This window comes from Phocoena sinus, chromosome 10 (genome assembly GCF_008692025.1).
Source record: "Phocoena sinus isolate mPhoSin1 chromosome 10, mPhoSin1.pri, whole genome shotgun sequence".
In the NCBI taxonomy this organism is placed as follows: Eukaryota; Metazoa; Chordata; class Mammalia; order Artiodactyla; family Phocoenidae; genus Phocoena; species Phocoena sinus.
This window is the reverse complement of record NC_045772.1, coordinates 3,186,259-3,199,514: the sequence shown is the minus strand read 5'-3', so window position 1 is coordinate 3,199,514 and position 13,256 is coordinate 3,186,259. Positions and strand designations below refer to the sequence as shown.

At 50.9% G+C, this 13,256-nt stretch overlaps 1 protein-coding gene across 3 annotated transcripts in view; it reads left to right on the top strand.

Annotated features, from left to right (window-relative positions):
- The window catches only part of TBC1D22A (TBC1 domain family member 22A), a 326,523-nt gene that overhangs the window by 19,943 nt on the left and 293,324 nt on the right, over positions 1-13,256 (top strand). For all 3 annotated transcript variants that reach the window (XM_032646231.1, XM_032646232.1, XM_032646233.1), the window contains exons 2-3: positions 8,839-8,895; positions 9,919-10,259. In XM_032646231.1, the coding sequence (XP_032502122.1) occupies positions 8,839-8,895; positions 9,919-10,259 (398 nt within the window). The remainder of the gene's footprint in view (positions 1-8,838; positions 8,896-9,918; positions 10,260-13,256) is intronic.

Genomic DNA, 13,256 nt, shown 5'->3' with positions numbered 1-13,256 from the left:
TTTATGTACCCTTGTGGCACGCTATGGTAGGAATTCTCATGGAGCCTTATAATGCTGGTTCGTTTTTTGCTATTATAAGTAAACTGCAAGGTCCTTAAGAGTTTGGACTACAGTGTGCTCATCTGTGCCTGCCCAGCACCCATCATAACGCCCGTCACAAAGTGGCATTGTCGGATGTTTGTTAAATTGTGCTGAGAAGTTTTAGGATGTAAAAAAGAGCGTTTTACCTGATTTAAACGTGCTGCAGGCACAGGAATGGAAAACTGAACAGAAACTGCATAGGAAACTGAAAAAATGACCTATATATAATAATTTAATGTACTATTAAAGATGATACCCTCAAACCAGTGGGGGAAAGGGTAGGTTGTTTAATAAATTGGAATGGGTTACTTTTTAAAGAAGTTTCCTACTAAGTAGTATATAGCGAAATAAAATAAATTCTAGGCGACTGAAAACACGGGGGTAAAAAATGAAACCACAGAAATATGAAACACACTCATATTTATGCAGCCTTAGGTGTTATGGACTGAATGTTTGCATGCCCCCCAAATTCGTATGTTGAGATCCTAACCCCCAACGTGATGGTGTTAGGAAGTGGGGCCTTTGGGAGGTGATTATGTCATGAGGGTGGAACCCTCGTGAATGAGGTTAGTGTCCTTACAAGAGAGACCCCAGAGGGCTCTTTCACCCATTCTGCCATGTGAGGATATAGGGAGATGTCTGTCTGCACACCAGGAAGGGAGTTCTCCCCAGACACTGAAAGCGCATATGCCTTGATCTTGGACTTCCCAGCCTGCACGACCGTGAGACTTTGTTTATAAGCTGCTCAGTGCATGGTATTTTTTATTATAGCACCCTGAATGGACTAGGGCAGTAGGGGGTGGGCTTTTCCAAGTATAGTCCTCAAAGCAGAACCCTCCGTAAAGGATAAAAGTGTGATGACTTAACATAAACCTTTAAGCCTCCCACATACCAGGAAAACAGATTTGCTACCTGTATTAGTTTTCCATTGCTGCCGAAACAAATTACCACAAACCTCCTGGCTAATAACACATATTTATCATCTTACAGTTCTGGAGGTCAGAAGTCTGCACACAGGTCTCACTGGGCTAAAACCAAGGTGTTGGCAGGGCTTTCTGGAGTCTCTAGGCGAGAAACCATCTCCTTACCATTCTAGCTTCTCAAGGCTGCCTTGACTATGGCCCCCTTTCTGCATCCTCAAAGCCAGCTGTGCAGCCTCGAGCTGAGCCTTCCTCCATGGTCATGAGCTGCCCCCCGACCACAGCCGGGGAGGTTTTCCACTTAAGGACTTGTGATTAGATTGAACCCACCTGAATAACTCAGGATCCTCTCCCAAGGTGTGTGCCCTTGGTCACATCTAAAAAGCCCCCTCTGCTGTGTTGTTACCGAGTCTAAGCTGGTACTGCCCGCTGCACAACAGGCCAGTTATCGAGAGAAAAGTTGTTGGGACAGGGAGTAGCGACTTTATTCAGAAAGCCAGCAGACCAAGAGGATGGTGGGCCCGTGCCCCAAAGAGCCAGCATGCCTGAGTTAGAACTCAGGCTCCTTTTATACGAAAAGGGGAGGGGGTAAAGTGAAACACTTCCTGGTTCCTGTCAGCCCCCAGAGAGGATGTGTTAATTTCTTCCTGCCTGCAGTCCTTCACAGGTGGGCCTGGGCAGGAGGTTTCCTGTGAGCTAAACAAAGGTATTTTAGCTTAACGGTCATTACCTGGGAGGCAGGGTGCCCAGAGATGGGCCACTATGTATGATTTAAGCTTACAGGCAACATCCCTTTAGTGATGAACTTGTGATGGAATATAAAAAGGTTCTTCCGTATCACTATTCCCCACTGTCAGCATCCATTCAACGGTCTTGTGGGAAAAGGAATGAAGACCATTCTGCTGAACGGAGGTGATGAATATCCCTTAGAATTTTTATCTACAACTAGTTGAACCCGACGAAACCTCTTAGCACTTTGTTGTCTAATTCGTAACTGAACTTGGGGTTTTGGTTCCAGTTCCCAGTACATATACTAAATTCCGGTGCTGTGTATTTGGACCCAGTTAAACAAATTGGTTGCCCCTTCTCCAGTGGGCAATGGAGACGGAATTCCTGTCTACTTCGGTTGGATGGCCAGGCCTGTTGGAGGTAAACTCATGAATAAATAGTGCCCGAAGTTTTAATGTGATTGGCCACCGCTAGGTCTTTAGCATTTATAGATCCTCCTGCCTGGGCACACACCTGCAATGGCCTGCCATACAGTATTCTAAAGGGGCTTAATTTAAGCCCGCTTCTGGGAGCCACTGATCCGTAGCAGCGCAACTGGCAAGGCCTTATCCCAAGTTCAGTGTCTCGCGACATGTTTTAGCGACGTTCCTTTTTAATGTATGATTCATTTTCTTGGTTTTTCCCGTTGATTATGGTCTCCAGGATGAATGTTGTTTTAATGCCGTCATCGAAATCAGGGGATAATTTCCCTACGGAGGGCTTTACCCACATCAGAGATCTTCTGTCCAGGTGGCATATGTTTCCACGCATCCTGAAAGAGCGTCCACACAAACACCACCAGCGTGTCTGAAATTTCTTGCAGTTTAAGGCATTTGTGGAGAGTCTGTCTTTCAGTCCTCGGTGGGGCAGGTTCCTCTGTGTTGAGTCCCCATCTGGGGAGGTCTGACAGCAGGCTCTGGGTTATTTTTAAAGACCTTGGGGGAAAGAGCTCTGTCTCCTTTTCTGGGATTTTCATGAGCTCCATCTGTAGGCATAAAGCGTGTTCTGGGGGAATTCCCTGGCGGTCCAGTGGTTAGGACTGGGCTTCCACTGCCGCGGGCCCGGATTCGATCCCTTGTTGGAGAACTAAGATCCCACGAGCTATGCGCTGCGGCAAAAAAAAAAAAAAAAAAGAAAAAAAAAAGTGTGTGTTCTGGATTCTGATGTCAAGGCGTTTTGGTGAAAAACTTCAGGGTGAGGTCTGTCAGAAAGACAGTCAGCTCACTTCCCACTGTCGGTTTTACCCGGGGCTCCTGTGGGAAGTTAGGCGCCTCGAGTCCAAGGGAGCCCCTGGGCCTCTTCCGAGCGTCCCTGTCTTTCTACCGGGCGAGGGGCTCCTGCTCTGACTGTTTTCTGTTTTCCAGCGTTCCTGGTCCTCACAGCATGCTGTTCTTTCCCCAGTGAGGGCTCACCCCTCCTTCCGGGAATCCAGCGCCACTGCCGAAGAAGTGGCGTGTCGTCTAAGAGCGTCGTCTTTCTTCTGTCGTTGTTCCCTGTTGAACACTTTAAAAGCAACATCTACCAATCGAGAAGGGTTCATTCCAAATTCACCAGCAACTTTGTCCTGATATCTGAAGCGCTTTGCTCCGAAATGTCAAATTGACCATTCTGATATTTTCAGGGACCTCGGGATCTGCATTAGTATGACGTCTGCAGGACTGATAAATCCTCTCCAAAAATTCAGAGAGGTCTTCATTTGTTTTGCTGAGTTTCTTGAATGTTGTTCAAACTCTTTAGCTTTGGTTTCCCCTTTCAGAGCCCTGCCAAAGTGGGGCCTTCCTCCCTCACTGGGGTCCCCCTTGGCTCGGCTGTGGGTGCTGCCAGGTGGGCTTCAGGTGCAGAGGATCCTCCCTGTATCCAGTTAAAGAAGTCTGAGAAACCCAGCCAGCTGGTCATTTGCATTTAGTCCCCCTATGAGATAATGGCATAGGGGAAATAGCCATGATGTCCCGGAAGTGGCTCCTGGCCCAAATTGGGTGCCCTGTCGGGTCTTAGATGGCGATACCAGACCAAGTCCCTGTGCCCCAGAAGCTAACACAGGCTTTTCTAATTGATCCCTAGAAGGAGGGGAGGTCCTGAGCCCCAGTGTCGGGAACGGGAGGTAGTGGACGGGGTGGATATGTTGGCAGAACGGCCAGAGTGGCTGGGATGCCAGCTCAGCCGGAGGAGTGAAGGTTTGAAGCCGTGTGTGCTCGTTCTCATTCCCTTCCTTATTTTCCCTGATAACAGAACCAATGCTTGCACAGAAAGGATGCCGTCATTCTTCCCTGCTTTTCCCACAAAACAGCTATAGAGTCGTTCAAAAGCCACTTAAAACCATAGATAGCAATTGATCATCTAACCATTAAAAGGATGCCTTTTTGCTTTGGCATCAACCAACTGGGATTGCAGTGCAGTTGAACAAAAACTTGGTTACTGCTGTGGCAAACAATTTAAGATAATTTCTATAATTATGACTGTTATCTTTACCAGGCTATTCCAGAATTTTAGGAGCTCCATGTAATTTCTAGACTGTATTCATTTACCCATGTGATACGATCTAAGAAGTTTATCATCACTCATCTGACAGTGCCTCTCCTGCAATTCAACACACCACATAAGCCCAATGAGTTTAATATTCCTCTCTCTGAGACGGAGAGAAAACAAGTAATTTGAGGTGTTCCAGGGACCCTCCGGAAAATCCAAAAGTTAGCCAGAGGTCAAGTGAACCCCACTTCGAACTTGATCTTTGGGAAGTTTGTCAAAAATATCAAAGCGTTTTTAACCAGTGATAATAAAAGATCTCAATGGCAAATACAGATCACTTAAACTCATTCTTTTACCAAAAGCAGTTCAATATTTTAAGAAAACTTTGTCCTCTTAGAGAACCAAATTCAGGTCTTGTACCACTTTACCTCTGAGATTTTAATTAAGTTCAATCTTATCTTAGAACTTAGTTTAGTTTCGAGTTACAGAAATCTGGAGAGACTATTCCAGACAGACATTCCCAGAACATTATTCCTGCAGAGTTTACCCAAAACTCTCTACTTCATTTACCTCTATCTTACTTACTTAAAAGCTTCGTCACAGTTATTTTTCTTGCTGACAAACTTTATAACAGGGATAGGGTCTTATTTGATTTCTAGTAAACCCAGGTACAATGAAAGTATTCTACTTAGTGGTGATGACTCTAAAGTCATATCTGTATCAAACCAACAAGCTTAAGCTAACCTTAACACCGGATGTTAATACTGAGTATTTCCTAGATCACGTGAACCTGAAACTCATTCTGGCCAGTTTCTTTTATATTTGAGTATTTATAAGCACTTAATTTCCTTTAAGCCAATTAAATAGAGCTCTTTTACGGATTAGTTTTGGCGGTGCCACACATCTATAAAACGTGCAAACACAAACACAGGGACCGCATAGTTCCCATTCGAAAATTTTAGCCGTGAATCAGGTACAACAATGTAAAACCCATCGGTTATAGAAGAGGTTGGATTCAAATTGGGTTTCTGGCAAATGGGACAAATCAAGGTCACCTGTCTCCCATAGCTAAACCCTTTTTACTAGTATTTATGGAAAAGACACTTCTGTTTGTTTGTAGCTTTTGGTGATTTTAGGAACCAAGTGGAACCTTTCTCTTTTTCCTCAAATGTCCCACTCTTGGACAAGGACAGGTTTTTTTTCCCGTTCCTTTCCTCCATTTAATATCAGTAAAAGTTTTAAGTATCACAAAACTGATTTGGCTGTTAGTGGAGAAACAGTACCAAACAAAATGAAACAAAAAAACCAAAAGAACAAACAAAATCCTAAATAAACCCTCAAGTTTGGCCTTGGGGTTTTACATATACCAAGGACACAGGAGACCATAAGCAGCGTAATAAACACAGCAAGAGTAGCAGTACAGGGTGCACAGCGTCCCAAGATAACCCTTTCTAAACCCCCTGTGGAGATCCTAACAGGTACTGTGGCCACACGTTGTTACCATACCATCTTCCACTCACCCATGCTTTAGAGCTGTATTCAGATCCCTTATCCAAAATGCACCTCAGAGGACTTTCTTTGGGGAGAGTTGAAACATTACTCCCTTTTCAAGACAAAACACAAAGGGCACACACAAGTGCCAGCATCCAAAGAAGGCAGCGAGCCGGTTCACAAATCGGGTAGGAGTCCAACACCTCTTCCCACTCTCTGACAGGGTGCTCCACTCAAATACAAAACAAATTCACGAATCGGGTAGAGTCCAGCAGCTCTTCCCACTCTCCGACAGGGTGCTCCACTCAAACACAAAACAAGTTGGCTTAGTCCAGTGAAAAAGCCCCAAACGGAGAGGAAATAAAGTTTCTGGCTGTGCACACCGGAGCGACTTAACCCTACTGTATGGAGCCCGTCGGCCCCCAGAATGTCGATTCCTTGATCCAACTGCCAAGCGCTGGGGTAGCTGGTGTCGTTCCAGGGAACTTTGGAGGGCAGATCCTCAGGGTAAGTGGTCCTGCCAGCTTCTAGGGCCTTACCCGAAAGGTCCCCGACTGGGGCGGCTGGCCACGAGCAGCGGGGCTCCTAGATGGCTCCCCCAAATTTGTCACCGAGTTCAAGCTCGTACTGCTCGCTGTGTGACAGGCTGACAATTGAGAGGCGAGTTGTTGGGACAGGGAATAACGACTTGATTCAGAAAGCCAGCCGACCAAGAAGATGGTGGGCTCGTGCCGCAAAGAACCATCTTGCCTGACTTATAATTCAGGCTCCTTTTATACGAAAAGGGGAGGGGGTAAAGTCAAACATTTCCTGGTTCCCGTCAGCCCCCAGAGGGGAGGTGTTCATTTCTTCCTCCCTGCAGTCATTCACAGGTGGGCCTGGGCAGGAGGTTTCCTGTGAGCTAAACAAAGGTATTTTAGCTTAACGCTCATTACGTGGGAGGCAGGGTTCCCAGAGATGGGCCACTATGTATGATTTAAGCTTATAGGCAACATCCCTTTAGTGATGAACTTCTAATAGAACACAAAGGTTCTTCCCTATGACAGTGTGAGGTGACACGTTCACAGGTGCTGGGCTTGGGAGGTGACACTTTTGGGGCCCTTATTCTGCCCACCTCACTGCCTCAGTGACAAAGGATTCCTTTGTTTACAGAGAGGTTTTTACAAATCAGTGAGAAAAGGGTGAACAGCCCCTTAGAAAAATGGACAAAGGGTCCGAACAGGCATTTTACAAAAAGAAGCAGCACAGATGAACAAAATGTGTTTCAAGATCGCTCAGCCTCCCCAATCATCGAGAAGGTGCAGAAGCAGCACTGAGACCCCTTTTCTCCCATCAAATAGCAATGATTCATGGTCCCTACTGTGGGCCCTTGAATAACACGGGTTTGAACTGCGTGGGTCCGCTTACAAGCAGGTGTTTTTCAGGAGTAAATACTACAGCCCTGCACCATCTGGGTGGGCTGAAGCTGTGTGCGCAGAACTGCCGGTAGGAGCAACCGCAGGGCCTACTGGAAGCAACGCTCAGATTTTCGACTGTGCGGTGGGTCAGTGACCCCGCACACCGCGTTGTTCAGGGGTCAGCCGTTTATACCTACCGTCCATACGTGCATCCTTTATGTCCCAAGCCTTCCTTCTCTGGGACTTTATCCTTTAGAAGTTATATTTGTGTGAAAGTATTGTCCCCAGAGAAGTTTATTGCTGCTTTTATAATCACACACAATTTTAAACAAGTTAAATATCTCACGGTCAACACTGGTTAAACAAATTACCCTGTAACCATATGGTGGGACAGTGTGAAATTAGAGGGGAGATTGTCCAGGGAGGTGGTACTCATTATTAAGATTTGTAAAAAACTTACAAAACTTGAAAATAATTATAGATTTATGGGAGTTGCAGAGAAAGGTATGGGAAGGTCCCATGTGCCCTCAGTATTATGTTTTTAAATGTGTATAAGCTACATATATTTTTCGTGTGTATCGCATAATATATGTATAAAGATAAAGTAAATAAATGTATTTAAGTAAATTGAAGAACAGTAATATGGGGAAGTAGTTGTGATACATTACTAAGTAAACAAGGTAGGATTTCATTCATTCTGTTTTAAAAAGCTAAGAAGACTTCATCTATCTACTAAACACCTGAGTGTCTGTGTTTGTCTTTATGTACACGCACCCTGCAAGGCTCTGCCTCAGTGTTACAGTGGCTGTCTGTTCCATGTGGACCGCATCAGTTAGGACTCTGAGTGCCCATGGCGTCAACAAACAGGGGCTTGTTTATTTCATGCCATGAAGTCCGAGGTCCAAGGTTGGGCTGGCAGCTCTCAAACCTGCTGGAGACCCGCGCTCTCCTCATCTCCGCCGCCAGTCCCCACCCCACTGCCCTTCTTCCAGGGAGGCTTTAGTTTTAACTCGTGTTTATTTCTCTCGGGGGCAGGATGGCTGAGGCACCTCTTGGCCTCATATGTGTGTTCCGGGCCAGAAGAAGGGGAAAGCTAAGGGCCAGGGGTGTGCCAGCTAAGTGTTTCTCTTTCTGACCGGCCCCGGGTCCCGTGGCCGCCCCTGGCTGGGCGTTGAGAGGAGGAAGGAGCGTGGGTGGGGTCGCTCCACTGACCAGTGTGCCGGCAAGTTACTCTGTTTCCGTCTCTTTTCCAGATCTACTCTGATGAACACAGACTTTATAGTGAAACCATGAAGTCTTTTAACAAAATTATATTTGTCTTCTTTGTAATTCTGTATTCCATCTTTAGACAGAATGGTACCAGAGGAGAACTTCCCAACGGGCGTTTCGTGGTCCGTCTTTTAGTCTGAGGGCAGAGGCTGCGGGGAGACGCACCAGCTCCCCTAGTCGATGCCCGAGGCTCTGTGCTGACGCCCTTGGGGCTGTGGGTCCCTCAGTGAGGCCCGTTCGCAGGGAGGGTGAATGCCCTGCTTGTGTGCGGGTCGTGGGCTTGCACGGCGCTATTCATTCCTTCCAGACACGCCCTCGGGACCCTGCGGTGGCCAGAGTTGCTCCCTCGGGCGTGGGTTTGAGGAGCTGGCCTTCTTCCTGAGTCAGTGGGGGGCTCCTGGGAAAGCTGAGGAGAAGCTAATTTGTTTTCCTTTCTTTCTGAATAGCATCCAGCATGTGTATGGCGCCCAGCACCCCCCATTTGATCCACTGTTACATGGCACGTAAGTGACGCCTCAGATCTCGCAAGGCTGTTCTCATCTCAGGCCAGGTTTTGGGGGGCTGTGGTGACCCCCCCAGCTCCTTGGAATTCCTGAGGGGGAGGAAAGTGGCCTTTCACTCAGCCAGCACATATCAAGCAGTTGCTTTGTGTGAGGCGCTGCTGGCCTTGCATAGCCCATCCTCGGAGGAGGGCAGACGTGGAAGCCATGGCCCAAGGTGGGCAGCCTGTGCGGGGTCTCGGGCTGCCCGTGGGCCAGGGCGGGGCTGGCAAGTCTCTGTGAGCTTAGATCGGGAGACGGCTTCTTAGAACACACCAAAAGCAACAACAGCAAAAGGATAAATTGGACGTCATAAAAATTAAAACCTTTTGTGCTTCAAAGGACACACCATCAAAAAGTAGAAACCTTCAGAGAAATCTTTTGCAAACCACGTAGCTGATAAGGGGTAATTGACTGTCCCTGCTCTCTGCCCACTGCCTTCAGCTTGCTTGCCTGTGTCTGGGCTCCTCCGGCAGGGGCGGGTGTGGGGCAGGGGTGGCCCTGGAGGACCACACATGTCGGATGAGCTCCCGACACTCGGTGGGGCCAGTGTTGTGTGTCATCATGCTGTGGGCATCCTTGCAGTTGTCCCGTGTCCAGATCCACCTGCCAAGGGCCTGTGTCCCGTGAACAGTCTCTCCTGACCCACACCGCCAGCTGCTGCCGTGGGAGGTCTGCGAAGGTGTCGGGCTGAGAGTGTTTGTGGGGCAGGGCTGGGCACTATCGCTGGGCAGTGCTGTGTGTCCTTGTGCGTTGGTCTGTGGGGCGAACGCTCAGCGTGACTCTCCCAGAAGACCTCTCCTCCTTCCCTGTCACTGCATCCTGTGAGCTTTGTCTCATTCTGGATGTCTCTGCATCGTGTTTGCTTTTTCACTTCACTCTCGGCTCGCTTGTGTACCTTTTCACCTGGGCTCTCCTCTCTGACCGGTCTTGGGTGACCACGCTCAGCCCCCCGAGGCGCAAGTAAAAGCTGCCTTTGCTTTGCAGCTTGCTCAGGGCCACACCCAAGGTGCCGACCACGCCGGTGAAGGCCAAGCGAGGCAGCACCTTCCAGGAGTTTGAGCGCAACACCAGCGACGCCTGGGATGCTGGCGAGGATGATGACGAGCTCCTGGCCATGGCGGCCGAGAGCCTGAACACCGCGGTCGTCATGGAGACGGCCAACCGGGTCCTGCGCAACCACAGCCAGCAGCAGGGGTGCCACAAGCCGCCGGGGGCTCTGGAGCCCGAGCAGAAGCTAAAGCCTTCGGTGGAGCCTCCTTTGGTCCCGAGTGGTGACCTCCGGCTGGTGAAGTCTGTCAGCGAGAGCCACACGTCCTGTCCCGCAGGTGGGAGGGGAGGGCTGCAGAGATGGGGCCCATCTCCAGAAAGCGGGGCTGGAGGCTGCTCACTGGGGTGGGGAGGGCCCCATCCTCCCATATAGCAAGGGTCCCCGCCCTGGGGCTCCTAGACCCGAGCGGCAGCGGGCCTTCTGGGCAGCCGAGGCAGCGCACTTTCTCTGGTCCTCCTGGCTGAGTGCGTCTCCCCTGCAGATGGAGTGGCCGGCTGGGAGCTTTCGTGGGCTGCTTGGGGGACCCCGCCCTTGTCAGGATGCCCTGGCTGCTCCCGGGGGTGTTTCCAGGCCAGGGGCCGGGCCAGCTGCACGTTCCGGGGCTGGACCTCCCTCGGCCGCTTCTGGTGATTCCCTGCAGGACACAGAGGCGTGGGCTCAGGGTCTGTAGGGGTGGGTCTCTGCTCCGCCCCGAAACTCCGCCAGGGTAAGCTCACGTATGCATCTCGTATCCACGTGCCTGGCACCGCCTTCCTCGCTTCTGCTCGTTTTGTGTTGGAGGGGCTGAGATAGAAAACAGCGCAGTTGTTAAATGAGCATCTCCGATGGGTGAGACACTGTCCTGTGGGCTCGGGCTGCCCCAGGGGACAAGCTGAATGGAAGTCCTTGCCCTGTGGAGTGTCCATTCTGGCGAGGGGGACAGACAGCAGCCTACACACGATGTGTGAGGAGGCACGAGGGCTCGAAGGTGGCAGGTGCCGGGGGTCAGAACGGAGGTGGGAAGCGGTCCCCAGAGCAGGGTGGGGTCTGGGCTGTGGTCCTAAATCGGGCAGTCAGGGCACCCTCCCAGGGGAGGCAGCAGTGTTAAGGAGGTGAGGGGGTGGTTGTGGGGGTCTGGGGGCAGGGGGGCCAGCAGTGCAGCTGCACACCCTCTAATCCCGCTCCCCAGGGTCTCCTGGGGGTTAGGGTGCTCGCCCCGTGCTTACAGATAAGAAAGTGAGATCATCACCGCAGCCTAAGGTTACCTGCTGGTAGTTGCAGAATTAGGTTTCATACTTAGGTCTAGTTTTCAAAAACGCTTTCCAGAAATTAACTTCTAAAATGTTACAGTCTTCTTAGGTGTGAGTTATTTCATTTGACCCGTTTTTGTATTGGAACGTGAACCATTTTTCTTTAAAATAGGGTGAACTTTGAAGTATTAGAGCTTAAATATGGAAGGACATCCAGTTAGGGCTTTTACAGGTTGATAGAACGTTCCTGTGACTCGTGACGGGCACTCTGAGCACCTCCTGTGTGCCCGAGCCGGGCAGGCGTCCCCGGGCACCGAGTTCCTCCTGCTGTGGGCGCTGCAGCTGATGCTGCGACCCTGCGAGCCGCAGAGGCGGGACCACGTCCAGGTCCTCTTTGTTCTTCCTGGGTGTCCTGGGCAGTTACGGAGATGCTGGTGATGTAACCCGAGCTGTCCTCAGGGCCTGCTGCCCATGGGGCGTGGCAGCCACGCCCGTCCCCGCACAGGGATGCGCTGTCCGGGGCCGGGGCCTCTGCCTCGGGTGAGAGACCTCTGAGGTCCATTTGACTTTACTGCTCCTGTGAGCAGCGCTTTGGAATTCTGAATGTCCTGGAACGTTCCACCGCGGGGCATGGTGCAGTTAGAGTGTGGCTGTGTCTCTGCCAGCGTTTGTGCCACTGCCCGTCCCAATCGTGAGCCCCCATGGGGAGCAGATGTCACCCTGTGCGGTGTCCGCAGGGCCTCCCTGCTGCTGTTGGCTTTGCCCTTCAGCCCTGGGGAGATGGCGGCCTCAAAGCTCAGTGGTGGTGGAGTGTGGGCTCGTAGGCTGGCTTCCCTGGGCCTTCACTTCACCTTCTGGCTGTCTATTTCTTAATGAATGTCTGAGACATCTGTTGCCTTTGTACCTGAAGTCAGAGGCACTTTGCTTGATTTCGGGTACCACTGGGTTAATGGCAAAGCGTGTCATTGGCTGGGAAGGGCTCAGCGGGCATCGGCCAGGCGAGGGCTGTCCCTATAGCTGACCGTGACCCAGCCGCGAGCGGGTCTCGTATGGACACCAATGGGTGGCGGTTAAATCACACTCTCGGGGGCCCCGGAGGTGGGACGTTGACGTGTTTTCCACTCACGGTGACAGGAGGCCTGGTTGTGGACCTTACTGTTTCCTTGGGGGCCGTTGCTGTTGCTTTACCTTCCAGATCCCACCAGCCCCACCTTCGAATGGGGCTCAGGGGCAAGTGGGGCCAATAGGGTCTGAATAAAGTCACACGGAGCATCTCTGCGATCGCAGATAGATAAAAGCGAGCACGTTTGCTCCGCGCTGCCGCGGGCCCCGCCCCTGCTGCGGTGCCTCCTGCAGACTCACGAGGACCGCTGGGAAGAGCAGGTCCCCAGGAGGGTGGGGAGCTCTGAGTCCCGCCACCTCTGCCTTCCCCTCACCACTCCAGCCTGTCCTCGCAGAGCCCCGAAGCGGGAGGTGCTCTCAGCACTGCGCCACGTTTGCAGGCTTTTCTGGAAGTGTAACTGGGCCAGACTCTGCCCGGAGGCCTGGGCCATCTTGCTCCTCGGTGCCCTGCGGGCCCCCTTGGGAGCCTTGCCCGTGTGTTTGCTGTAAAGCATGGCAGCTCCCTTCTGACAGCTGCTGCCGGAGGCCAGCGTTGGCATGTTCGCTCCACGTCGTTTGCTCCTTGCCCCATTTCCCGGAGCTTAGTTTTTACTCTACGTTTTTTTTTTTTTTTTTTTAAATTAATTAATTAATTAATTTTTGCCGTGTTGGGTCTTCGTTTCTGTGCGAGAGCTTTCTCTAGTTGTGGCAAGCGGGGGCCACTCTTCATCGCGGTGCGCGGGCCTCTCACTATCGCGGCCTCTCTTGTTGCGGAGCACAGGCTCCAGACGCGCAGGCTCAGTAGTTGTGGCTCACGGGCCTAGTTGCTCCGCGGCCTGTGGGATCCTCCCAGACCAGGGCTCGAACCCGTGTCCCCTGCGTTAGCAGGCAGATTCTCAACCACTGCGCCACCAGGGAAGCCCCGTTTTTTTAAGTAAATTAAT